Source organism: Chlorocebus sabaeus, chromosome 15 (genome assembly GCF_047675955.1).
Source record: "Chlorocebus sabaeus isolate Y175 chromosome 15, mChlSab1.0.hap1, whole genome shotgun sequence".
Taxonomy (NCBI): domain Eukaryota; kingdom Metazoa; phylum Chordata; class Mammalia; order Primates; family Cercopithecidae; genus Chlorocebus; species Chlorocebus sabaeus.
In genome coordinates this window covers 44,516,123-44,543,988 of record NC_132918.1, presented here as the reverse complement: position 1 = coordinate 44,543,988, position 27,866 = coordinate 44,516,123, and the positions used below count along the sequence as shown (strand labels likewise).

At 33.1% G+C, this 27,866-nt stretch overlaps 1 protein-coding gene across 2 annotated transcripts; it reads right to left on the bottom strand.

Annotated features, from left to right (window-relative positions):
- Positions 1-188: 188 nt before the first annotated feature.
- Positions 189-27,866, bottom strand: PLSCR5 (phospholipid scramblase family member 5). Of its 2 annotated transcripts, none has more exons than XM_008008806.3 (8): positions 27,720-27,866; positions 22,797-22,939; positions 17,464-17,506; positions 16,310-16,530; positions 14,115-14,276; positions 12,040-12,201; positions 8,443-8,525; positions 189-359 (listed from the first exon to the last, which is right to left on the bottom strand). In XM_008008806.3, exons 1-7 carry the CDS (start codon positions 27,730-27,732, stop codon positions 8,487-8,489), a joined length of 783 nt encoding a protein of 260 aa, XP_008006997.1. In that variant the 5' UTR covers positions 27,733-27,866; the 3' UTR covers positions 189-359; positions 8,443-8,486. The 2 variants fall into 2 exon arrangements, with proteins under 2 accessions (XP_008006997.1, XP_037858513.1); XM_038002585.2 differs by lacking the exon at positions 189-359 and adding an exon at positions 8,058-8,355 and having other exon boundaries at positions 22,761-22,939.

The following is a 27,866-nucleotide window of genomic DNA, read 5'->3' as shown; positions in this document are numbered from 1 at the left end:
ATAATTTCCATCCTGTCTATCTCTCTATGTATTTTATCATCTAAAAATTTCCTTTTAAGAAAAGAGAACTCCATTCTATGTATGAACCATAATTTATTAAACAATTCACCATGGTGAGCATTTTATATATTTATGTACAGTCTTTTTACACATACTCTTGTATAGTAGAAAGACTTGTAGGCACAAAGTAAAACAAAGTAATTTAGTTTTTATATATCTCATTTTCTAAGTCTTCAATATACAGAGGTTGTACCTGGTCATCTCTGATGTTATGTACAACTGAAACCCTCTGTTTTCTTGTGAGGTCCAATGCAGGCCACTCATATGTATGGAAGTGCTTTGAAATATTCTAAAGAATTCTAAAAAATAAGATGACATCATCGTTATTATTGCTTAAAGATAATAGGCTAGAGATCTATAATGGGATTCCGGAGGGGCATTATAGTACTATAATACAAAGTCTCAGGCTAAAAGAAAGTCTATGTAAGTAAGCCAGACACTGATTACTAAAGCATTTGAAAGCCAAATTTTGGATCTGGACTTAAAAATAGAAGTTATACTATTTTGTCAGCATTAGAAAAGAAGTTGTTTATGACACTGGTTGTATATTAGAATTACTAGTCATTTAAAAAAAAAAAGAATTAAGTGTCTTAAAAGATACTCTTGGGGATTTTGACTTAATTTGTACAGAATGAGGTCTGGGTATGGATATTTTTTAAAAATAGCTATGCTATTTAAACGTTTAACCTGGGTTAAAAGTCAACATAGAATAAGTTGACTTTTCTACATTTATGTTGCTTTTCCCTGCTTCTGACCCGGACCCTAACTCTAGATAGAATATTTATTATGGTTTTGTGTTCGTATCACCTTGTTATCTTAAAAACCTATTTAAAATGGTGGGGCATTTGTATCCATTGTTAGACCTACTCACACTTGCTCGATGACCTTGAGTCACCAAACTGGGACTTGACTCTATGGATGTGTCTTGGCTTGGCCTACAAATTTCCTCTGAAGGTGATCAAGATGCAACATACAAATGACCAAAAATGAGTGGATTTTCTGCATAACTTTAAATAATTTTAGATTTTGTATACTGATGATTTAACTCTTAAGTGACAAATAGAAAATCAGAGTTGGCACTCTACTTTCAATTATATGCTTGATTTTATGGTGTTTTTATTTAACTATTTGATAAGCTAATGTTACTCAGTTTCCTTAGAAAAATAGGAATATAGGCATTCACTAAATTGATGGAAATTGTCCATCAATTCAGTCTGCTCATTAAAAATAATAATTACTAAACTCTCATCATGTGCATAATACATCAACAAATACAGTGTTTCTCAGTTATTAAAAATATAACATCAAATTTCACCCTTCTACATGCAAAATTGATGTGTTTTATTTCCCAGATTACAGAAAGAACAAAATGAATACTGAATAGAAATTTGTATTTTCAAGATTCTGCTGTTGTAGCTAAGCAATGTCATCACAATGTGAAGTGTTGCTGCCATCTGCAGCATGAAAGACTTATTAAACGTGTATATTACCTAGGCATATGTAACTGGATTTTAAAAAGTAAGAACTGTTTAATTTCTCTATTAGTCTTTCTATGTATTTTCTACAGCTAGCCTTCAACATAATAAAAAATATGGTATAGTTTAAAACATTCGGTGCACTTAAGTATATAATACAGGTGCCAAAATGAATACTGACATTTTATTTTCTTTTATTACTTGGTTAAGCTACAATTAATACTGAAGAGGCAATGAAATGGTAGACCAAAACCACTTTTATGATTTATTGGTATTGGAAAATATTTTCTAAATCTTTTATGTTTCATAAAGTTTTTTAAATTAAATAATCCAATGCAATGTAAACATTTTCTCAAAGGTATTTTTTCAGGCTTACACAGTAGCTACTTTATCGATTATATGGAATAATAACCAAAAAGATATCCACAGAAAAACACCGCAGATATACTATCAGTGGATGAAAGATCTAAAGTTGTTTATATGTTACCTTTCTAAATAAGAACAGCACATAATATTGATGAGAATATTATTAATTCAGGTCTTAAAGGAATAAAAGCACCTCTCCCCTAGTTTTTTGGATTCTCATTTTATTTTATTTTAGCAGTTATTTCATCGTGCCATTTCCTGCCCACTTATATTCTTCATTCTGGAAGGTCGACAAAAAGCTAACGGTTTTGTAAAATCTGGCAAGTTACTTAACCTTCCTGAGCATTGATTTTTTTCATCTATACTTTTGGGCTTATAATGTGTGGTACTGGAATCAGATGAGAAATGTATGTAAGAAGTCTAGCCCAGTGTCTTATAATTCTCATTAATGCTAGGCTTTATGTATTTGTGAAGCAAATAGTCTTATTGCATTTTAATTTTAGTTCAGGCAAAATATCAAATTTTAATATTTGAAATCTCTTATAGTTCCATCGTAAATGTTTTTAAAAATACAATATATTTATAATGAAATCAAAAATGCCCTGAAATGCGTTTTCAATAATGCTGATAATAGTACTTGGCAGACAGTCATAAAATAGAGGCTCAGTTAGTTAAAACTAGTTAGTTTTTTCCTTTTCTTTAAAAAGATTTTTAATGAAAATTTTTTTCTTTTTAAGATATATTATAGATTCCTTAAATTATTCAATTCAAATTATTTAAATAAGCGATGCCTAAATTTAACACCTACACAGTTGGAATGAACCACAATACATGTCACTAAGTACAGTTCCCACCTATTTTTAATGGCAAAAGTTTCACAGCATAAGAAATAGACAAAATCCATTTACATTTATTTAGAGAAATTTTATTAAAAAGAATTTTTTCTTCTAAGATGAGCAAAACACAATGTAAGGAGAAATGATAAAAATCAAAAGTGTAGAGAAAGAAAAAAATGCTTAATTTGAAAAGTCAAAATATGATAAACAATAATTTCATTTCACCTTATTTTAGCAATTAAAGAAACAATAATATAAAACTTACACAACAGGAATGAGAGTAAATTATGAAGTAGTAAATGTTTATGTTATTTCTTCAGTTTGTTTTCATTTTGAAAATAAAATATAACAAATCTAAAAATAATATGTCCGTAAACCTCTAATTAAGGCTCAAATGAATTAGAATTTCAGTTTGCAAACTGTCGGGGCTATAACCTGAATTCTTCAGATCATCTATCCAAACCTTTCTTTTGTAGGGAAGTCTGATTTATCTAACAAGTTTTATCTTCCTTCCTTCAAGATATTATGGCTTGGGAAAAATACTGTTTTGTTCCCCCTTAATAGTTGTCTATTCGCTCAGATTCAGTTTCCGAGTTTCAATACAGTTTCTAAACAATTTCCAAAGCCCCTAGAGGATGCTTTGGCCAAATACAGACAAAGTACATAAATTCGGAAGAAAATATTATTTGAATCATGATCTAGCACCATTACTTGGAGGATACCTGGGGCACAGCTGAGTGGGAAGATGTGGCCTAGCCTAAGAGAGTCTGACCTCATTAAGCACATTCTGATCTTATGCATCCTCTTCATTCTTCGTTTTGACTACTATATTTCTAACTCTTCTGTGCCTTTGTTTGTGCTGCGCTCTTGGCTTGGAATGTTCTCCCAGCCAAACACTTCCTAGCTTTGACCCCACCTAGCATGGAAGACACATATTCAACTCATGGGTTATTTGTTAGCTACTCTCTAGGGGTACTAACCTTCCACCTTAAATGATATTGGATGTTTCCTTTTTTTGTGTCTTTGTGGTAAATTATCTTTATTGTAGCACCTGTAACACTAAATTGAACCTGTTCTTATGAGTGTCATAGCCACACCTTCAGTTTCTAATGACAAAAATTGGAATGAACTGATTTTTTATACTAGAATTCTTAAAATCCTTTACATTCCATATCTAACGAAATGCCAAGTTTTGTCAATTCCTCTTCCTAACCTTGCCTTGCAAGACTGTATGTGATTTAACCCCTGGCTACTTTTCCTACAGCAGTTCATTTCTCTCTCTCTCTTGTTTACTGTACTCCATATCGGCTTCCTGTGCTTCTCACACTTGCCCAGTTGCTCTCGACTCAGAGCGTTTGAATTTGCGTTTTCTTTTCTTTTTTTTTTTTTTTTATTGAGACGGAGTCTTGCTCTGTTGCCCAGGCTGGAGTGCAGTGGCGCGATCTCGGCTTACTGCAATCTCGGCCTCCCAGGTTCAAGAAATTGTTCTACCTCAGCCTCCTAAGTAGCTGGGACTACAGGCGCACGCTGCCATGCCCAGTTAATTTTTCGTATTTTAGTGGAGATGGAGTTTCACCGTGTTGCCCATGCTGGTTGAGAACCCCTGAGCTCAGGCAAGCCATTCGCCTTGGCCTGCCAAAGTGCTGGGATTACAGGTGTGAGCCACTGCACCTGCCCTGCATTTGCTTTTATATCTGTTTGGTACACTCTTTTCCTAAATATTCTTAAGTCTTGCTTTCTTCTTTCTCGTCTATGCTAAAATGTACAGCAGTTCTATTTCTATTTTGTTACCCTGAATTACTTTTTTTCATGGGTTTGAGGGTGTAAAATTCTCATCCTCCTAGGCTTTTTTGATTGTTCACTCTTTGCATTAACAATCAAACGAGTAACAATCAAAACTAGTATTAAACCTGTTTAATCAATCAATGATTGATTACAAAAGTACACACGCTTCTGAAAGATAATCGGAAACATCTTCTTCACATAATTTCTGAAAATCAGATCATCAGTAATAACAGATTCTTAAGGATCAGCCAGTCAGCAATTAGTATAGTGAACATATTTACATAGCTAAAGTCAATACTCCATCATTTAAACTCCACACTTTCCCAAAACCCTATATAATTTACCTTCTTTTCTTATAAATTGTGTCTTGCAAAACCAGTTCTCCAGTGCCTGAACACATAATAAGTTTAGCTTTTTGTTTTAGATATTGAGTGGTAGATTCCTTGTCAATATTTGTGATTATCTGTGGTAACCTTATCATGTTGTTACCTGTTGGTTTACCATCAACTCTATTCTACGTAAGCCCCACAAAGGCAGGCACCTTGTTGCTTTTGTTTACTGCTATAACTTAATGCTGGGATTGATGCCTAGTACAGTGTATGCATTCCAGAAATATTTGTTGAAGAGAGTTTAAAGCAGGGACAATGTACCTTTGAGTATAATATCCCCGTTGCCTAATATGGAGCCTAGTACATAGAAGTGGTTTCAAAAACATTAGCTAAATAAATGAATGAATAAGAAAAAGTTCAGGAGTGACTCTAGAATACAATGTTTTGTATTCTTGAAAATTGCTAAGAGCAGATTTTAAGTGTTCCCAGCACAAAAAAAAGTGAGATAATGCCTATGTTAATTAGCTCAACTTAGCCATTCTACAATGTATAGATATATTTCAATACATCATGTTGTACATGATAAATATTATATTTTGATTGGTCAATTATAAAATAAATAAAAATGAAAAAAAAGATTGTCTGTGTATTATTTAAAACATTTTTAGGAGCATCCTTGAAGTAAACCAGAAAGTATTCAGATCTTAATGCATCCATATAGTTCTCATAAACTCACTTCTCTTTTTAGAAATATTCTAGTTGAAAAGATAGCCACTTTCCTTTTTGACATCTCTTTTTGAAAGACTTAAAGGCATTGCAATTTCCATGACTAAAACTGAACCCATGCTCTTTGCCCTAAACCAGATCCTCTTTTAATATTTCCTCTGTCAGTAAATGGCAAAGGCCTGAAATCCTTTCTTGCTCACAGAGAGTAGGTAGGGAGAAACTGGTCAGGCAGTCAGTTAGGGTGGGTCCTTGGTTGAGTTCTTTCAAACAAAAGAACAGCCTGCAAGCATAAATAAGGGAACTTGCACAGGAGAGCTTGTCTAAGACATGGCCACACTACATAGATAAGACAGGCCACACGACTGACTTGCCCAGACATGTCTGCAAAGGAAAATTCCATCCACTGACACATGTGCAGTAAGGGGAACAAAGCAATATGGAGTAACTCAAGGTAAGGGCCTGCATGTACACTAGGAGGACAGGGTGGAGCTACCAGAAATTTGCACTTTATGCAAATTAGATGCCCAGCCCTCATTGGTTTCTTATAAAAGCCTCTGTATTCAACTGTAAAATGACAACCCTTTTCTGGGACCCCTCTCTGAGGCAGAGAGCTTTCTCTCTTTCTTTTTCTTATTAAACTGTTGTTCTAACCTCACCCTTGGCATGTCGCATTCTTGATTTTCTTGGCTGTGAGACAAAGAACTTTGGAAAAATTTAGTTTGTAGTTTAAAAGAGAATAGCCCTTCCCAGAACAAAACTGCCTCTATAAATCTAATGAAAGGCCACCAGGTTAAAAGGATGAGAGGGGCCTGAATTCTGCTAGGATGCAGGTGTAATTAAAAGATTACCAGCCATTATACTGCAGGTCACAAGATTTACAACTTTCTCGGTTACTCCTGTAAGTACCATTACTATTATAGAAACTAAGTTTGGCTTTTTGAAATGTCTTTTCAGGCTTTTGCACTTCAAATAACCAAATGGTCCTGCCTAGACCAGCAATTCCTCTGTGGCTTCCACCCAGAAGTGGACTCAGTGCATGAAGACCATTTTCCACACCCCTTATGTTTGTATCCCCAGCCAATCAGCAGCACCCATTCCCTAGCCCCTTGCTTGACAAATGATTCTTGAAAAACCCTAGCCTTCAAATTTTCAGGGAGACTGATTTGAGTAATAATTAAATCCAGCATCACTCCCTCCTTCTCTGACCATGTCAAATTGCCATACCTTAGCATCTTGTCCATCTCCATTAAACACTTCTCATATCTGAAATGTAATATGTGTTCTTGTCATTATTGGATTAAAGGCTATCTCTTCAGCTAAACTGTTGCCACTACAAGAGAAGGGTCTAGATATTTGGCATGTAAGAGCAAGTAAATATATATTTATTTAAATGAATGAATGAATGAGAGGTGTGTGAATCTGGTCAAGTCTTTCCCAGTAAACACAGTAAACAGAGTTGGAGTAAACAGAGTTGGAGCCTGTGTTCTGCGGTTGTTCTGGGGACAAGAAGCAGTAGTGCACTAGGAAACACTGTTGTACAAGTATCAGTCCTGTTCTAGAGCTGCATGCTTTTCACTAAAAATCATAAGGTCTTGCTAGTCTCTCATGGACTTACGTTTGGTGGAAAAGGGAAAAGTAGAGCATAGAAGAGATAAGAAGATAAATTTTACCTTTAATAAGAAAGGAGAGACAGGATGGGTCTCAGTTTATTGTACTATGCCAACTTGGAATCAAAGCACTACATCAGGTTTTTATTTAAATGCAGCCAATTTAAAAATGAGTGATATATTCTAAGAAGGATTTTAATCTTTAGTGAGTCTCCCTTAAGTGTAAGTGTTGAATCTCTGTCCAATAGTTTTAGGGTTCATTTAATATTAAAAAAAACCTCCAAAGCAGTTTATCATGGTAAAATGCAGCACTTACAAATGATATTTTCTTTTTCCCATTTTTGCCCCATGGTGAAAATCTCAGCTGTTGCTGAAAGATACTAATTTAATTGAATGTACCGTACTCTTTTACTTCTGCATTTGACTCATGGATTAAGATTTTATTTATTTGGTTTCCTTTGCTTGTTTTTAAGTCCTTGAGTTGTCTATTTTTCAGAGACTTAGATCCCTTAACTGACTGAATTTTCTCTGCAAATAGATAAAATTCCTGCTAGACAACACTGTGGGACTTAGAGGTCTGTTTATATGCTTATTTAAATCTCTGGCATGACTAGGTGTATAAAGCATTCTTTGGTTTGTAAATACTAGTTTCTTTATGGAATGTAACTGTGCCTCTTACCACTAGAATGAATTGATACCATCTATCTTCCTCTTCATCTTTAGATGTATTATTTACCCAGCTTTTAACTTTTCCAGTGTAAAGTAGTAATATGTCACTACAATAAGAAAATTAATATACAAAGTATAAAGGGACTACTTTTGAAAAAATGTTTTAGAAACTCAGTCCTTTTGATTAGCAACCAGCCTTAGTACCAGAAAAACTTCAAAGTGTTCTCTAAACATTGAATTTTCATCAGTGATGCTGCAAGCCTTAGTTCTCATCTTTCATGCTTACCATTGCAATAACTTCAAAAGGATAAAAAGAAAGAATGGTAATCTCTCAAAGCAACCTTGCGCTCAGGCCAGTAATCACGTATTTAGCTATCATGCATTCACAACTAGATAATTGCCTCATTAAACTGTTTTAATAAATATAGTAATTAACTTTTTTTTTTACAGAAAAGCAAACACTCAAATCATTCAGAAATGAAATCCAGAGCCCAAGGGATTTCTAGAAGAAAATGAAAAAGAATTAGATAGCGTCAAATATAGACATCTTCAAAGGGAAAGAGATCATTTAAACTTGCTTTTTACTTACTGAAATATGCTCTGCATATTTTATTGTTTTCATTATCTTGGTTATTATAATCCAGCCAGTGAATGTTCAAAGAACATAAAATCCTGCAAATAAATAAACTGAATATAAGTGAATTTACAAAAAGAAAACAAGATCAAAAGTTTGACATGCAAGCTTTGATTCTGTAAAGCAATTATATTTCCAACGGTGTTCTAGTATTATGATTTATCAGAAGAAGAAAAATTTAAAAGGTTTAAGCTTTACAACATTTTATTTTCATGCTGAATTTTCAGAGTATAAGTAACTTGCAAACCTTATCTGAATCTGCATAGTATTGTCAAAGTGTTCCAGTATTATATGATTTATCAGGAGATAAAAATTTAAAAGTTTTAAGCTTCATGACATTTTATTTTCATGTTGAATTTTCAGATTATAAGTAACTTGGAAACTTTATGTAACTCTGCATAGTATTGTCAAAGTTTTGGGTGATAAACCCTTTGCAGAATTAGACAGTAGGCATTCTGGGTCAGTGTAGGAAGTTATAATGGATATCAATATTTGAACAAAAATTAGATTTATTATCACAGATATTTTGGTCAGCAAATAGGTGGCTGAGGGAGTACTAAAAACTATACCAGAGAGAACTTAAAGAGTGAGTGGTGAGTTGGAGGAGTGGTGGGTTGTGAAGTGGTAGCCTGGAACCAGAAGAGACCAAAAATTAGATTTCATTTGTGAATTTAGATTTGTATCTAAATCAGGAAATACCCTTATACCAGCAGCTTTCTAAAGCTTTCACCTGAATAAAATAGAAACAGCATTTAAAAAATAACAACATAATTCTTTCTATAAAATTATATGTAGAACAAAGTAATTTACCTAGGTAATACATGTAAGAAATAGTTTTAAAAGCTATATTGGCTGGCAAGAAAAGGCAAGTATTTTACAATATGATGGTAAAAAGAAATAAAGAGAAATGAATGGGAGTCATTAACTATTCTCAGTGAACATATTCCTCCCTTAAATGCTGGAGTTTAAAAGTTATCCTTTTAGATGATAAGGGTATTATTTAGATCAGTGCTTCTTAAATTTATAGTGCGTAGAGGAAGCACCTGGGCATCTTTTTCAAGTGCAGGTCCTGATGCATCTGGGGTGGGATCTGAGATTCTTTGCTTTGAGCAAGCTTCTAGGTGGTGCAGATGCTTACACTTTGTACCACACTTTGAGTACGACCTAGATCAACCTTTATGGAACCTACATCTCATCAATCTCTCAAAGCATATGGACTAAGAAATACAAGCTTTTTCAAGAAGAACGTATGTTTAGAGGGTTCTGAAACAATAAGAAAAACTGGTAAGGTTTAAAATACAGAGAATTGTAGTTCCAATTTTGGCAGTACATTTTAACCATCAGCTTGTTATGTAAAATAGATGAGTAGGGCAGATTAAAAATGATTGGTTTCTAAATATCAACATTAAGTGAGGGGCTTAATTAGAAAGGCCTAATGAAGATCTTGGGGAAAGGGTGTGTGTGTGTGGATGGGTTGGTGTTGAAGTCAGAATGATCAAAGATGGGAAAATAAGCAAAGGAAGGGTGACAAGTTAAAAGCACTGTTCAGTAGATAGAGGAGAATATGGAAGAGATGACATTAGGCAACAGGCAAGATGGACTGAACTGGTTAGATTTGCAGATGAAAATGGGAGTTGAGAGTGACAACTTAGTTTAAAAATCTAGCACTTTATAGATGTTACTTCCACCTTCTACCAATAATAGGAGACGGGTAAGTTAAAATAATTCCTCCGAAATCCTGGAGAAATAATCATAATATACATACATGTATATGTATATATGCATATGTATATGTATATATGCATATGTATATCTACGTCTGTAATAAATTCTGAGTTTCCATCAGTGAAGTCATCGGGAATAATTTTTAGTTCATATATTTTCCAAATATCATTAGAAGACTCAGTAAGTAGGGCATTAATGTAAATAATCAGATTTAGCATTCTGAAACCCCAGAAAACAATAAAATATGAGAAAGACTTTAACTTTATAAAAATTTCTTGATTACCTACAGTGCATAACCTGAATCTAAACATGACACAAACTGAAATTAGACCACAGTTTACAAAATAATTGGCTTATGCACTTAAAAAAATGCCAATGTCGGCTAGGCGAGGTGGCTCACACCTGTAATCCCAGCACTTCGGGAGGCCAAGGCGGGCGGATCACGAGGTCAGAAGATCGAGACCATCCTGGCTAACACGGTGAAACCCCGTCTGTACTAAAAATACAAAAAAAATTAACTGGCTGTGGTGGCACATGCCTGTAATCCCAGCTACTCGGGAGGCTGAGGCAGGAGAATCACTTGAACCTGGGAGGTGAAGGTTGCAGTGAGCCAAGATTGCGCCACTGCATTCCAGCCTGGGCGACAGAGCCAGACTCTGTCTCCAAAAATAAAACAAAAACAAAAATGCCAGTGTCATGAGACTCAGGAAAATGCACATGAGTGTGCACATGCTCATGCACACACACACACACACCTCTTAAGAACTGTTCCAGGTGAAAGGAAGCTAATGAGATGTGACAAAATGGACATACTTCATGATCTTGGATTTTCTATTGTTAGAAAGGACATCATTATGGGAAATCGGTGCAACCCGAATAAAGTCTGCAGATTAGATAATAGCACTGAATCAGTGTTTAGTGCCTGATTTTGACAGTAGCACTGTGATGTGTAAACAAATTCCTTGTTTTTAGCAAATGCACATTAATATAATTAGGGGAAAAGGCATAATGTCTGCAACCTACTCTCAACTCTTATACTGTTTTAATCACTTATGTGTGTGCCTGTGTATACACATATTTTTCATGTATTTATAAAAAATACATGTGTTTATATATCAAAAAATAAAAACTCCATAAGTTGAGTTTTATGGCTGCATTGAAAGCAGTAGGAAATTAGATAAATATTAGAGGGAAAACTAAGAACAGGATATAGGTCAAGCATTTTGACACAGTTATTAGTTGACTTCTTTTCTTCTATCATCAATCTCCATACACCAAAAAAGAAAAGGTTTTCAATATAATTGTAAGTTGGAAAGTAATAACAGGAACATAATATCTTAGAAATAATGACAACTGGTACCTATTAACTCATCAAATCATTTCATGTATCTATGTTCATATTGAGAAGGCAACATCCTTAATATCATCTAGTTCACTATCATTTAATGAACCAGTCTGGAACTTTACCCAGGATAAATCATGTGATATTTATGTTTGCATATATTTTAGTTAAAGTGAAAATAAGCCAAAAATCTAAATTGAACATAAAAGCAAGGGGAAACTCGGTTTTTAGGGAAATGATGAAGAGGATGGGATAGCATATCAGTTTTTGAGAAAGAGGATATGAGATCACTGGAGAGGGGCTGCCTAACAGAAATGCAGGGTTCTAAATTCTAATTTTTGAAGAACATTGGTCCTAAGCTATCCTTCTATGAATAAAATATACTTTTTGGGGGTAAAAACTGTGTAAACGGAATAGGCTATATTGTAATTAACAAGCAAGAAGGAGAATAACAAGTCACTCATGCTCTCGAAGCCTATACTTACAAGGAGAAAACAGGCACCGATCATGGCTGCTTTGACTGTTACATCTAGATCTGCAGGAACATGAATTCCAAAATTGTCAGCATTTGTGAAGACATCATTTACAAATCCTGACCAGTACTTTGAAATCTTCCCAATTGTAAGCTTTTCATTAATGGTTTTCACCTTTAGAAAGAAAATAAGGGGTATTAAATTTGAAAGTGAAAAATGTTGGTTTTGTACTTCCAAGGGTGTTTACTTCATGAGAGATTTGAATTATTTTATTTGTCATCTCCAAATGACACTTCCATGTTACTCATTCCACCATATAAGCATAGGTTTGTAAATTTAGCTTTTCAGTTTACTTTTTAGAAACTTTGCTTTTCTGACAGTTTTCTCGTTCATCATAATTCTTTTTCTTTTTTTTTTGTATGCAGGATAAATAATTAAGGCTCAACCACCACAAGATGGCAGCAGGTACATAGATCAATTGTATTATCTAAGCATGAAGGCAATTTCTTTACCTGCGGTCCAGATTTTAAACCTGAATTCTGTGTCTTAAAAATATAAAAGAAGATATGTTTGAAAAATATTTCAGAAGGAATTAAATTAATTTCTAGGCATAATTTGTAAACTTTCAAATTTCAGTTGCTAAAATTTTATAATTATTGAAACATTTAAATATTATTGGACATTGTTAAATCACATTTTTATATTATACTCAGACATTTATTAGGTCAATCCTTTGTAACAAATCCTAAATCCAATTTTACATTAAAAAAGTCCTGCTGGCTAATGTGCCACATAGGAAGTTAAGACCAACTGGACATCAAAGTCTATCAGTCCTTCTCAGCTAGAAGGAGTTCACAAATCAACTTCATCAGTTATTCGTTTGTTTACTCTGCTTGCCATCCTGATGCTGAAAGTAATTCAAGAGAAACTATCACTTTTTTCAGGGTAGTGAAAGATAGAGAATAGAGAGAGTTACTTAGGACATTTCTATAGCATGAATGCTAAAACTCATGTTTAATATCTTTCTCAATCATATTACTCTTAGAAAAGTCATGCCAAATCCTTTGGGAACAGGGTGAAGTTAGAACAGCTCAGTCTGCAAAATTTGCATGGTATTTTATGTGCATAGTGTTTCCTGAAATCCTGAGAACTGAATGCCCTTGCTGAGATATTTATGTATGAATGCATGAAAAATAAATATACACTTTCAATTAAGCTGTCTCCTCTATCTAAGATGTATGTCCAGGACAACCTGTTAAGATAGTTTATATGGCTGCAGATCAAATTTGCAACTTCTATTTTTTAAATATTCAATTCAGACACATATAAGAATAAGGTTTTTTGTTTGTTTGTTTGTTTTTTGTTTGTTTGTTTGTTTTTTTACAAAACTAACTTAGCAGGTCTTGGAAACACAACTTTTGAGTTACTGCTGTTTTAATGCAACATGCTGCTGAAATGAGACCTACTGGGATATGTGATCACAAGGGCCATAGGAAAAAAGATACATAATTTAGGTGATTCTAAACTATATTTATTGACTTTATGGCATGTGTCCTGTGATTCTACATTAATAAAACATACTGAAAAGAAAATGAAGTGCTAATTTTCAAAATCAGGAAATATTGGTTATCTTAAAAAAGCAAAACTATATGTCCAAAAATTTTTGATGTTCAAAGTCTTGGACACATTAAAATCGCAACACATTTAATATTCTAATCAAAGAGATACAGTAGCTTTGTCCATAAAACACATAGAATTATATTTAGTTAAATATGCTTTTTTATATTAAATTTATTAAAATTATTTTGAATAATACTTACACTGGTCTATGACATATGATACGATGGCCAAGGTGATAAATTTTGTAGTATTATTTTTTTAAAATCCTTGGACTTTATATCTCTGGATTTACATATTCCTATTCTTAGCATGTACAATATGGGCTGATTACATTATATTACAAATATGTTATTTTTCTGAACTTATCTGAGATGAAATTAATTTGAACATATAAAAAATTGAATTATATTGCAAAAAAAAAAAAATCAGGACCTAAATGAAAACTTCTTTCATTTTGTCAATTGTACCTCAAAATTCACATCGCCAAAACAGCCACATGTCGCACAAGGACCAACAATTTTCAAAATGTCTTCTTTGTTTGCATTTTGGATTGTGAATTTAGGCAGAAAGGGGTCCCACTTCTGTGCAACGTAACCAACTATAGTACCAGGAGGGGCTTGGATTTCTAACTGCAAGAAGAGATAATGACAAAATAAGATTTTCTTAGGTTATCATATTTTAATTTTACTATAATGTCAATTTACCTGTAAACAATATACTGTTATAAAATTATTTTGATATCCTATAAATCATTCTAAATATCTGCTTTTAAGGATACAGATTTTATAAAATATTTTACAGAGAACAAAGAAATTCACTGTATAAACATATGTTTAGCACAGTGCACTAAAAGTCTTTGTCTTATTTCACTAAAGAGAATCTACCCAACGACTATCTTCTGACCCTGGGACAGTGGCTTCTTTGTCATTTTATCCCAAGTACAACAGTTGTTCAACCACTGAAGCTGTTCCTATGCGGTAACTCACATCTACTCCTTCTAATTGTAGCCACAACACTCATCTCTTTTATCAATTATTGAGTATTCATACTTTTTTCAGTCAGATTATAAACTCCCAGATTATCTGCATTTAATTGAAAACAAATGCTTCTTGCAGAGTTGTAGTCATTAAACACCAGTTTGATTGCTAGTTCGTGGCTTCCACAGTGTTGGAGACTAGTAGTTGGATTTTTGCATTATCAGGCATTACTTTAGTATTTGACTCCATTACCGTTACATATTTATGTAATCAAATCAAATATTTTGTAAAATAAATTGGGGGTGGGTACAAATTTGTAAAATGTTTGCATTTAAACCAAGCCATCTCTCCATCATCTGATCTCATTTTGACTTTTCTTATTAAGTTCATAGTCTTATGCATATGTCTGTAACATTCTTGGATAGATAAAAGTGATTTCAACTAGACTGCTTAGAATTAATATAGATTTGTTCTGGGGTCACTTTTAAAGTTATTAATTTGCTATTGACCAAATTTTTTCAAAAGTTACTAATAGGTATCAAGATATATATTATGTTTAATTTATGACCCTAGACTACCATTAAAGAAAACATTAATTATCAAAAATTTTTAAATGAGCATAATTCTGTGATCATAATGACTACACTCTCTTGGGGCATATTAATATTAAATATCCTCAGTAGACGGATGGAAATTCTTGGGCTCCATGCATGAGCACTTCAGTCATCTTATCGCTTAGTCAGATGCTTGCCTAAAGATAGTTGGAGAATTAGCTTTGATATATGTTATTAGACACTTCCCTAAATAACCATCTTTTGTATTAATATTTTCCCATCATCCTAAGGCCAGTACTTATCCACAGGTTCTAACAGAGAAGGTTGGGCCTAAGTTAGGACACCTGGATCAAGTCCCATCTATGATATTTCCTGATTTTTTGAATGTATAGTCATAGGTTAGCAGCCTCCACTCTCCGTCCTTGACTGCAAAATGTAGAGAGTAATTATTTCTAGCTCCTAGAGATTTCATGACTCTATTCTTGCTCATGAGTAGAATATCCTGGTATCAAAGCCAACAAAGTAAGTAAAAGTTCTGTGTCAATTGAACTATGTATGTCAATGAAAGTTATTATTATAGGTCTACTAAATAATAATGTCAATCTATTATATATTAAAATAAAATAATTGAATTATTTCCTGTAGAACAATAACATTGTCTTGCCAAGCCTTGGATTTTGTCATAAACGGGTAAATGCATTGTGAGATTCCATAATAAATAATAATAGCTATCCAAGAGGACACCTTAGAGGAGTTTAGTATCACTTAGCACTTTCTGGACTTTGCTCCAGTTGGAGAAGACAAAGGGTATATATGCCCAATGGTGGAATCTGTAGACATTACAATTACATGACTACTATAGAGATTCCAGAGGTCTATCTCATTTACATGATGCATGAGCTGTCCTCAACAGTTTACATCACGAAAGCCACCATAGTTTTTGGTTGGAAAGGAAAAAAGTTTTAGTGAATCACCAAATCCTCAAGCTGATCTGATCCTAAAGGAACAACATACTATTAATAATTGAAACAACTGACAGGTTAATTGCCTCATTGCTCCAAATGAATTCCTTTTGAAGAAACAAATGTTAATTTTAAAAATCAAAAAAGGCAACCATAGCCAGTAACTAACCTCTTGGAGGTAGCAAGGACACCAGCAGCTGTTACATCTCAAGGGCCTATTCACTGTAATGACCTCTCGACCTGAGTTATCTGTGATCCTCAGGGTGCAAGATCGCAGAGTGGAACAGAAAGTACGATTGAAGCAGATGCTTTCCTCCACTGCAAAGTAAATTCTTTGTCCCAAGCTGTTTTTAATCTCATATTTGTTGGAGGTCTCAGTACCAAGTATCACTGATGGAGCAAAAAAAAACCATTTTTTATAAAAACATTTTTTTTCCTTAGTATTGATAACTAAATAAAGGGGAGATGTCACTAAAAGAATACAGTGTCTGATCACTTATTAAGTATATGGTATCTTCTTCACACAAATTTATTTCTGTGCTCTAAATCTGTAGGACTTAGCCATGGAAATAAAAGTAAATGGTGAGAATAAAGTTATATAATTAATTAATATATATTCCAGATATATGACCTACTTGAGAACATATAGTGTACCTTTTCACTAAAGGACAAATGTTTTAAAGAGTAATTTATAACTCAAAAAATAATTATATTATTGTTATAGAACTGTTGGCACCATATGGTGATAATAGTGATTTTGTCTAAAATATTTGCTGGTAATATATCTAAAGTTGTATGCTATCCGGCTATTTCAATTTTCACATATATTTAGGAATAATATAGAGCACCAAAACCAGAAAATACTCAAGTAATTTGAATCCAGTTAGTCATGCTTGTAAATTTGTAGATTCTTATATAATTTTCCTATTTGGTAAATCAGTGATAAAATGATAAAACAGTAACATTTTGTTTTGATAACTTAAAACCGCGGTTTCCATTTTTGAAATTATTAAGAAATTTAAATGATTAACATCCATGGAAATAATCAAATACGTTTTACTATTTTAAAGTAGATGTAATGTCAGAATTTGAATGGCAATATCACCAAAGATTCAGAGTTTTATGCTTCTGTTTTATCTAAATAAGACTAATAATTTTACTTTTAGCTTTTAATTAAAAAAAGACCTAGTACTCTTTTTTATCTAATTCTGTTTTACACATTTAACTTTCTCGTTTATAACATCTTTAGATGTAAAGAAACTTGTGAAAACTAAAATATTTTCAATAGTTTTAATAAATGCATGATATATATAATGCACTTACTTCCAAGCAGCTCCACCTGCTGGTGTATAATTATCAGGTCTAACTGTAAAGGATGACATAAAGGAAATAAAAAGTATTACATCACATCGAAAACCTTTGGAGATACTACTATTACCCTATTTACTACGTTGCATAAAATTAGGTGATTTTCATGCTTTCTATTAGGAAAACGGTTGAAAATATCTCACATTTTATAATGCAAAAGAATGTAACTTTTTTTAATTATTATCATTTAAGTAAAAATTTAGAAGAACCCTGAAAATTACAAGGCAGTATTGAGCAAGAATAAGAATAGGAACGGAGCTGGGTGCAGTTCCTATATTTACTCCAGAGGTAAATGCAGTACTTCTGGAGGTCAAGGTAGGCAGATTGCTTGAGCCCAGGAGTTCGAGACCATCCTGGGCAAAATGGCAAACCCCTGTCTTTACAAAAAATACAAAAATTAGCTGACTGTGGTGGTATGTGCCTCTAGTCTCAGCTACACTGGAGAGAGGCGGAGATGGGAAGATCGTTTGATCCTGGGGGGAGGTTGCGGTTGCGGTTGCGGGGAACCATGAGCCCAGTACACTCCAGCCTGGTCCCCAGAGGGAAACTCTGTCTCAATTAAAAAAAAAAAAAAAAAAAAAGGAGGCGGAGACAGAACTACATGCTAACTCTGCGATAATGAGAAAATTAGAGATGATCTTGAAAACAAGAGTTTGTGAAGATTTTTAAACAATCTCTGAATTATAATGTTTAAGATGTTTTACAATTCAATTTTTTTTTTAAATATAGGAAACAACACAATAATGATTTGAAAGCCTGGCCTCTCCTCTTAACCTCTGCCTACCTCTACTATCACTCGGTCAAACTGCAACTCATTTCTTTCAGTGATGGAATATACTTGTTAAACCTGAAAGGTTATTGTATATATTTTTCTCTCATTCACACTTTCCTATGAACTAAAAATAAAAATGAGTTCCTGCAGATGCCAACAAAATACCAATCTAAGTCAAATAAATGTTATGGCACTAAATACATTACAAAATTTGACTTATGTAATTAAAAATAAAGTTAATTTACAGAGATAAAGTATCCACAGATAATTGAGAAATGACTATTAAAATAAAAAGTCTGCAATGCAAATTGTTTTTTAAAGGAAATATGAAAGTTCTGTTCTTATAAAGAAATTTATTTGTGCTTATTTTATTTTTATTTTTATTTTTTGAACAGAGTTCAGCTTTGTGGCCCAGACTGGAGTGCAGTGGCACGATCTTGGCTCACTGCAACCTCCACCTCCTGGGTTCAAGCAATTCTTGTGCCTCAGCTACCTGAGCAGTTGGGATTATGGGTGCTCACCACCATGCTTGGGTAATTTTCATACTTTTAGTAGAGACACAGGGTTTCGCCGTGTTGGCCAGACTGGTCTCAAACTCCTGACCTCAAGTGATCCACCCACCTCAGCCTCTCAAAGTTCTGGCATTACAGGTATGAGTCACTGTGTCTGGCCTATTTGTGTTTATTTTCAATCTGATATTCAGTACTTGAAGATCCAGTAATGCAAAAGCATGAACACTGAATATGTTGCTGATCACTGTATTTTCTAATACTTCATTTTTCATTTCACCTTAAAATTTTCTTCCCCATATTCTCCCTTTGCATTAATAAACTCACCAGTAACTTTTAAACTAACCAGTCATTACTAAAATTTGGTATTGATTGGACATTACAATCTCAGAACATTTGAAACTACGTGATTTCCCTCATTCTCCTTGTATGTCCTAAGGTGGAGATAAAACTAATATCATTTTCTCTGTTTAAATCTTCTTATTGATAAAATAATATGTATGGCCTCTTTTTTAAGATTCACAAAAAAAAATTTTTCCAAAAATAATTTATGATCAAAGATATTCTAAAACCTAAATTAACAATAATGACAAAGCTTTTTATTAGAAAAAAAATATTTGACCAAGTCTTTAGTAATGTACTGCATTAGTTCTGTTATCTTCTGAGGAAAATGGAGTGGTAAGCCTCAACAAGGATGTACATTATTATTTAGCAGTTGATCTATGCACAAGTAACTTAGAAATGGAGATCTGTGTGGTCAAAAATAAAGTGGGAGTTTAGGTACTCTGAATACTGATGTCGTGAATCAAGTTTTAGTGTTGAAATTTAGAAACTATTAATTGAAATCCACCTGACAATGAAAAAGAAGTAGTACCTCTCTAATATCCAACAACAGCAGCTTTTTAAATTGAATAACTACCATAAGGTAGTCACTGTGCTAGATGTTTAGACAGTGTCTGATTTAATCCTCACAAAAACTTGGAGAGATAAATATCATTAATTTTAAATGTGAGGAAACAAGCCCACAGAGATAAGTAATTTGCCCATGATCACAGAACTTGTAAATGGCCATCAATTCTGCCATGCATTCTACTCTGTTTCTTTACTGACATCACTACGCTAAATTTAAGGGAAATAAATCTCAAGTGACAATATGAAACTTGAATACCTTTCATATTTTCTTACTTTTATACCCTCCCCACCCTCTGTAATAACATTTGATTTGCTCTCTCTTTGAAAAAATCTCCTGGATTTGAGGGAGTTGTTTTTGGTCATTCTTGTAGTTTTCTTTAAATAGCACATAGCCACTTATAAACCATGGCCCAAAGGGGCATTTTTCATTCTTTTTCTATTGATTGATAGACTAGGAATTTTGAAAACTTTAAACAGATTGAATTATACATTTAGGTGTCATGGCAAGTAAAACTTAACTCCTTAAGTATGAAAGCTGTAGAAATGAAAATACAATGAGAGGGTTAGATGTATGGCTTAAGAATTAATTTTCTTAAAAAATCACATTGACAGCTATCAATTATTCCATTTGATATACGTATTTCAAAATAAATTGGATATTTATATGTTTTGTAGACTTCACCTCATCACTCTTACATACAGGTGACTAAATTATAATAATTATTCTTTGACACTTTGACACTATACAATAAAATGTTATTGACTGTATGAACATGTAAATCTAATCTGTAATGAATCTATCAATTTTATTCTTCGATTTTATATACATTATATAGCTAAACACTCATATACATATATTTTCAAATTGTTTATGGAAACAAGATTCTCAATAGTAATTGGATGGACTTGATTAAAAGAGAATAATGTTAAAATATTTTATTTAAATTTTTTAATTTAGAAAGATATTTATTGTATATTTCCTGTTTATTCATTGATTAATGTACTATTTCCGAATGCTCATTATTTTATTCGATTTTTGTGACTTTTAGAGAAAACGTAGCATCTAAAAATTCATTTTGTATTGTGCCTCTTCCAGACTCATGGCATAACACTTTTGAAATGCTCATTCATGGTTTTATATGTGCACTGCTTTAAAGTAAATAAAATAAATGTTCTTTTAGTATAAAGTGAGGAAATTATCTTTCTCTTTAGAAGTAGAATATTCAACAATTGGTGGTATATTTTTTTTTCTTGGAACGATTAACAAAGGTATATTTTTGGAAAATTTATTCCATTTTAGAACCAAAGCCAACGGGTTCATATCTCTACTTATTGAACGTAACAAAAATGTATTCATGTCAAGCATCTGGCTCCGGGTGTGTCATCATTCATGAATGGAAGAAGAATATGTGATGACCATATGTGATCATCAAACCTCAGCCCTCTGGCACTGGTATATCACTTTTATACTTGGCAAAACCTTGTCTGACAACATTCCCAAACAGCTTGCAGCAGTTAATCAACTCTAGTCAGCTATTACAGCTGATCCTTTCTGCAGATGGAAGATGGTAGGTTCACGTTTCCAGCTCTTTTACATATCTCCCTGAGCTCTCCAGTCTCTAAAGTACATTTGTCTGCCAGTGGGTTTCTGGAGAAGGCATCTGCAATTATAAACATTTTACCAGGAACATATGCTGCATGCAGCTTAAACCCTATCAGGCATAACAGAAATCTCTTGTACCTTAAGGGAATTAACACAGAGATTTGATTTTGATAAAGGAGATAGACTTTATAGTTTGAAAGAATGCCAAACAAGCTGAAAATTGCAGCAGATGTGCTGACATCTCAATATTAGTGTAATTGTACTTCTAATCTTTTTTAGGATAAAATACAAAAGCAACAATAATATACATACACGAATATAGAATTTATATGACATAAAATTCAGATAGTGATATTTTGATTGATTTATTGTAAGGTTTGAATGCTGCCTACTCTACAATGACTGGAACAGTGACTATATCCAATAGCAATATGCTCTTTTAAGCGAATTGGCCTGGAGATGCAGTGGTATCAGCAGACAATGTTCACTTTATAACTGCTTTCTCTTGGATTTGTGTCCTCCTTTGAAGATTCAGTTGATGACATTGAGCTCTCAGCTCATTGCTGAAGTCTCTTTCAAGTACTTTGATCCTTAAGAACCTCTCTCTCCTCTATACACCTGAACAAATTACAATAGTGTGCTTATCAATCATTTGTATATAGGCATGCACTTTGCATTAACTTTTTTTTTTGTCTTGCCATTTAGGTTGCAGAACTTCTGGGTGACAGGGGCTAGGTTTCATGCTTTTTATATGTCTCGAGTATAGCAAGCACTCGACAAATATTCTTTAATTAAATAGCTGTAAGTGACTAGATACATTAGAAAATTTCTTTTCTTTTTTTTTTTTATTTTTTTGTTTTTTGTTTTTTTTCGAAGTCAGAGTCTCACTCTATCACCCAATCTGGTGTGATCACAGCTCACTGTAGCCTTGACCTTCCTGGGCTCAGGTGATCCTCCCACCTCAGCATCCTGAGTAGCTGGGACCACATGCAAATGTCACCGTGCCCTGCTAATTTTTGTAGAGATGGGGTTTTATCATGTTGCCCAGCCTGGTCTGGAACTCCTGGCTTATCCACCTGCCTTGGGCTCCCAAAATGCTGGGATTACAGGCACCAACCACCATGCCTGGCATATTAGACAATTTCTTGAGGAAAAGTTTGCTGACACCTTGATCAATGAACAAGTGGATAAACATGCTAAACAGCTCCATCAAAAATATTTAGCCTCATCATTCTGTCAAATAAATAAGGAAGATAAAAGTAGTAATAAGACACACTTTTAAAAATAGTATAAATAAATAAAATTAATATTTTATAATTTTATGATTTATAATGCTTTTTTCACTTCAGTAAATTATTGGTTAAAGTCTTTCAACCTTGATTGAAAAGTCAGAAAGAAAGTTTGTATTAATTTTAAGGGTAGAACATATCTGTAGGAATAGAAAGATAAAAAACACCTGGCTTAAATATTCTAGACCAGGAGGGAGACTGACTGTTGGCAGGAAACTTCTTGGCAAAGGGCGACTCAGCTGCCATGCTTGGTTCCCTGGATTGGAAGATAAGGCAGGAAGGTTTTGGTCTGGGTCTGGAGCTCCAGGAAGAAAACTAGGCAGACCTCTTCTTTGGTTCTGGGCATCTGCAAGAGAATGGAAATCCCAATCCATATTTAAATTTAGGCCATTTTATTTAGTCCTTCTTAAAATATTTGTTACTTCTTGATTGATAGGATAGTTTATCTCCTGCCTCTCATTTTAATGCCCTTTTCCTTATTTTCACTACTCACTGCCATTACCACTTGTCCCCTAAGTTAGAAAAAAAGAAGTGCAGAAGAATTCCGGTAGTAGTTGTGAGAAAAAGTTGAATTTAGCCAAAATAGATGACTTTAGAAAAAATATGCGTATGTGTATATGTGTGTGTGTATATATAATTACTTGCATATATATACACACTTACTGCATATATATTTATATATATTTATATACATATGTAAATTATATATTATATAAATATACAAAACAAAATGTGGAGAGTAATTATTGGTTACTTTATACATATATAAATTATATATTATATAAACATATATAAGTATATACATATAAATTGATGTTACTTGAATATATATGCAGTAATATATGTCTATATAATTATATATATACTTATTTTTATATATTTATATTTATATAAGTCTATATATAACCAACAATAGTTTGAAGCTATGCATCCTTTTGTAGCTCACCCAATATTACAAAATATAAAAGATATCAAAACCAAATAATTATATAAAGTTTGACTAAAATTTTTAGAGAAGATACCTGTTTTCTAAATTATTGCCAGGTAAATATGTTACAATTTAATTCTCTTTTACTTTGAAATTTGGGGGTTTATAATTTACTTCGCATTGCTCTGTGTAATTTTATGTATAACCCCTAATAAGGTGGTATATGCAAAGGCCTTTTTGTTTAAAAATATAAATGATAGCTTTTCTATGATTTTTTTCTTCTCATATAACTACCATTTGGATATCTCTCTCATTAGATATCATTTTTTTCAAAGAATATCAGTATATTTACTTCTCATGTTTAGTAATCAATAAAGTGTTAGAGCTTTCACAAGTGCATTCAGTTAGTTTATCCACATTATGCTGTTTTAGATTGGGTATAGATGTGAAGCAAGGTTTGTGACAGGTATTTTCAAATATAAGAAGGGCCATTACGAAGACAAGCAACTGAGATTGTCCTAAAGACATATAAAAGAGAAGGGCAAGGACATTGCTTCTGCACTGACAACAAGTAGGAAATTTATAACAGCTACACAAAGATTTGAATAAATATTCTCATTACTCACATACCAAAATTGAAGTGGAATCTATATAATTAGCAGCAAATTACAAGGTTCGCACTTCAGCAATGACTCTCAGATTCATGAAGGTTTGTATGTGTGTGTGGCGGTGGGGTGGGGAAGAAATATCTTTATCTTTTAAATCTGTGAAAAATAAATTCTAAAAATGAATTTGGGTTTCCTTTGGTGGTAGTAAATTTCTCATCACTAAGAAAACTCAAGCATATTCTGAATTCATTCATTCATTCATTTATTCATGAAGTAAATTCATTCATTTATTTATTTAACCTTAAGGTTATTAGAATCAACTGAATTTATTATTAATAGTGTAGGGCCATTCGGTTTGTACTGGTGTGTGATATGTAGAATGTAGGCATGCTTTATGGTTAGGATCAAATGGAATAACTTGTCAAATGGCCCCACTAAAATACAGCCTAATACTATAATACTATAGCAGTTTGGTTTCCACAAGGACCCCCATGTTGAACTTCTCATACATCTGGGGCAGATACAAAGGATATAGGTTTTAGACCTCCCCTTGCTCTTGAGAACATCTCCTCAATGGGATCCTAAGAAGTAAACCCAGAGAAAGACTATGTAACACTATGTCAGATTTGGGAGAAGAGCTAATGGCCATTAATATAGCAATAATGACTCAAAAATATTAAAAGATAATAAACAATAAACATTTTTTCTTTAGCATTAGTGTAAGATGTACCATTATCACTTTCAGAAAAACATAGAGGCAAAATTATGATCTAGGGAAAACTAGTTCACAATGATAAAATCCAGAATAGTGGTCCATCTTGGAAAAGGGAGGATGCATGACTATTGGCTAGAAAGAGAACTTAATAGATTCTAGAAATGTCTATATCTTGATCTTGGTGGTGGTCATGAGTGTGTCCTTATTTTAAAAATCATGGAGCCTAGATTTTGTGCTCTTTATGTCCTTCACTGCACATATTATCTCTCAATTAAAAACCATGTGTAGGGATCAATTTCTAACAATAGCTGGTATAAGATTATTATTTTCTCTCTCACTGTAAACTTAATTGTTAAAGGGACTCACAGATTACCCCAATTTTATCCTGTAAATTATGTTTGCTGTAACAAAATGCAGTAGGTTATGGAGGATTTGGCAAGTCACTGTATATTCCCACTCAGGCCTGGAGGGCCTTAGACTTCACAGCAGGTCCAGGGGCATTAATGCACTTGAGGCTCAGAGGATATTACGTCCAAAGTCTTTATTTAGGAGTAGAGTATGGGTGAGTCTCTGCCTGAGACTGTTGAGAGACATCAGTATTCTGCGCTCACCTGCTGCTGCTTCTGGGATTTTAGTTCACATTGAAGCAACCTTTGGAGACAGCTCTTGCTCAGTTCAGATCACCCTGTTTGAGAGCAACTTGCTCTTAAATTGTGTTAATTTCTACGGAGTCAGGGGGTTCCAGATCACACAAATGTCTCTTCAGTTCTAATGGCACCCAGCATTTAGACTGTCTTTTGGTTTAGTAGTGCTGATTGATCTGCCTATGAAATGTGTGAAATGTACACTTAGTCTGCGTTCCCTGGGAAAATGGGAATTGCCAATATAGTTACTGGGCAAGAAAACATTATGTTATAAATGATGTCTTTATATACAGTTGAAGAAAACTATCCGCAAAAGTGTTTTACTTAGATAATGGTGATAATTTGACTTGTCCTCTTAAACAAGGTATCTAATTCACAAGAAAGCTTCGTTGTCACTTATATTCTCCTAGGTAGTATGAAGTCTCTAATAGGTGTTTTATCCACTCCATGTATTAAATATTTTGAGCCGGTTGCAGAAGGAGGGTCAGTTTTCCACCTGAAGTTTTGCTTCTAAGTTTAGATTTGGGTCTTTATCATTATGGAACATCACTGCTTCCTGGTAGATTAATCATATTTTGACATAATATTACTTTCCAGTCACAAGTTTCTTCAAAGACTCAGACCACCAGATGAAGAAGGAACTCCTTTGAATTTCTTACCGGCTTTGAATTTCTATCTACTCTTTTAAAAATGTATAACTAGTTTATAAATATTTTATACACTCTGCAACTCTTTACCTTGCAGGCTACAGTATTGCTGTAACTCTTATTTTATAAAGTGACAAAGTATTTTGGACTAAATGTTAGTGTCAGTCTTAAATGAAAGGAAATTTTGTCAAGGTTTTTTGTTTGTCTTCAGACAGAAAAAATGATGACACATATATCAAATTCATGATTTTGCTATTTCACATCTATATTTTACAATTTGTGTGAGCTTTCCCAGTGATTCTGAGGGACCAAGGGACTGGTCTATATTAAAGATTGATAAAAATGGAAAGATTATCTCATTTGTTTCATATTAAACAGTGTCCAAAAGTATGTTTTGATAAAGGAAGAAAGTAAGTATACAGATTTGTTTGAATGGATCACTAATTGAGGATACCACAAATTGATGGGCCCTATTATCCTATTTGTAATTAATTTTAAAGGTTTTCACCAATTATACTAATCATCATTCTTCATGCTAAAACTTTTAATTAGAGCCTAGGCTTTAATGGTTCATTCTGACAATGAAAGGAGAGCACATTATAATTTTATTTTTTTATACAGTTTCACAAGTGTTTTTAGTGAGATTGCAGCTTACTTTAAAAACAACTATATCTCTTGTCTTTTGAGAATTTCTTTAAAGTAAGATAACAGTTATGATATTTTTGCAGTTTTAGGAATTTGAGAAAAAACTCATCAGTCCTACTCCCAAAAGTCTGCTAAGTGATCTGCGTGCTTAAAGTAGATATTTTCTGTTTGTTTTCTATCTTTAATTTACCATAAGGAAATTTCAAGATATTTTTGCGTTATAATTCAGAAATACTTATTTCTAGCCAATCAAATTTGAGAATCAATAACAACACCTGTCAGATTCTTTATAATAAATGGTTTTATTACATAATTTGAATAACAAATGGGAAATTAAAACTTAGAGAGTGTAACTGGATTGTTTGTAACTGAAAGGATAAATGGGATGGATTTATGGGATGGATATCCCATTCCCCTTTATGTCCTATTTCACATTGCCTGCTTGTATCAAAACATATCATGTATCCCATAGGTATACATACCTACTATGTACACACATACATTTTTAAAATTTTAATTTTTAAAAAATTATTAAATTGCACTTTAACACTTTCTGACTTATATGTGAAAAGTTTTCTTCAAATCCTTTTAAACTTAAAATACCACCCTGTCCTTGTGTTTAACATTAAGTTAAACATAAATGTTTAACATTTCCCATTCTAAACTTTGCTATGCAGCTTTTCTTATTAATTCACTATGTTTGTGTTCATGATAACTAAAACATCATTTACATCTGAACTTTTACAGTCTGTCACATAGAGTGTTTTTAAATTTAACTCAACATGCTCCTGGGAGTTAGAATTTTAAAATCACAATGTTCAAAAGTGACAAATGACAGCTTTTAAGATACCAATCTAACTGGTTGTAACACATCCACAATTGTTCATTTTTAGTCATAATATAAGAAAAAAATTATTAGTTGGTTATATTTATTCTTACCTTTAGAGGCCATGAAGATGTCTGAGTCACTTCTTCAAAGGCTGCCAGGTTGGAAAACAAAGGCTTTTCTTGTTGCAGCAAGGAGAGAAAACGCAGCATGCATAAAACTTCAGAAGGTGTTTGTCTACCTCTTGTCAGCTTACATAT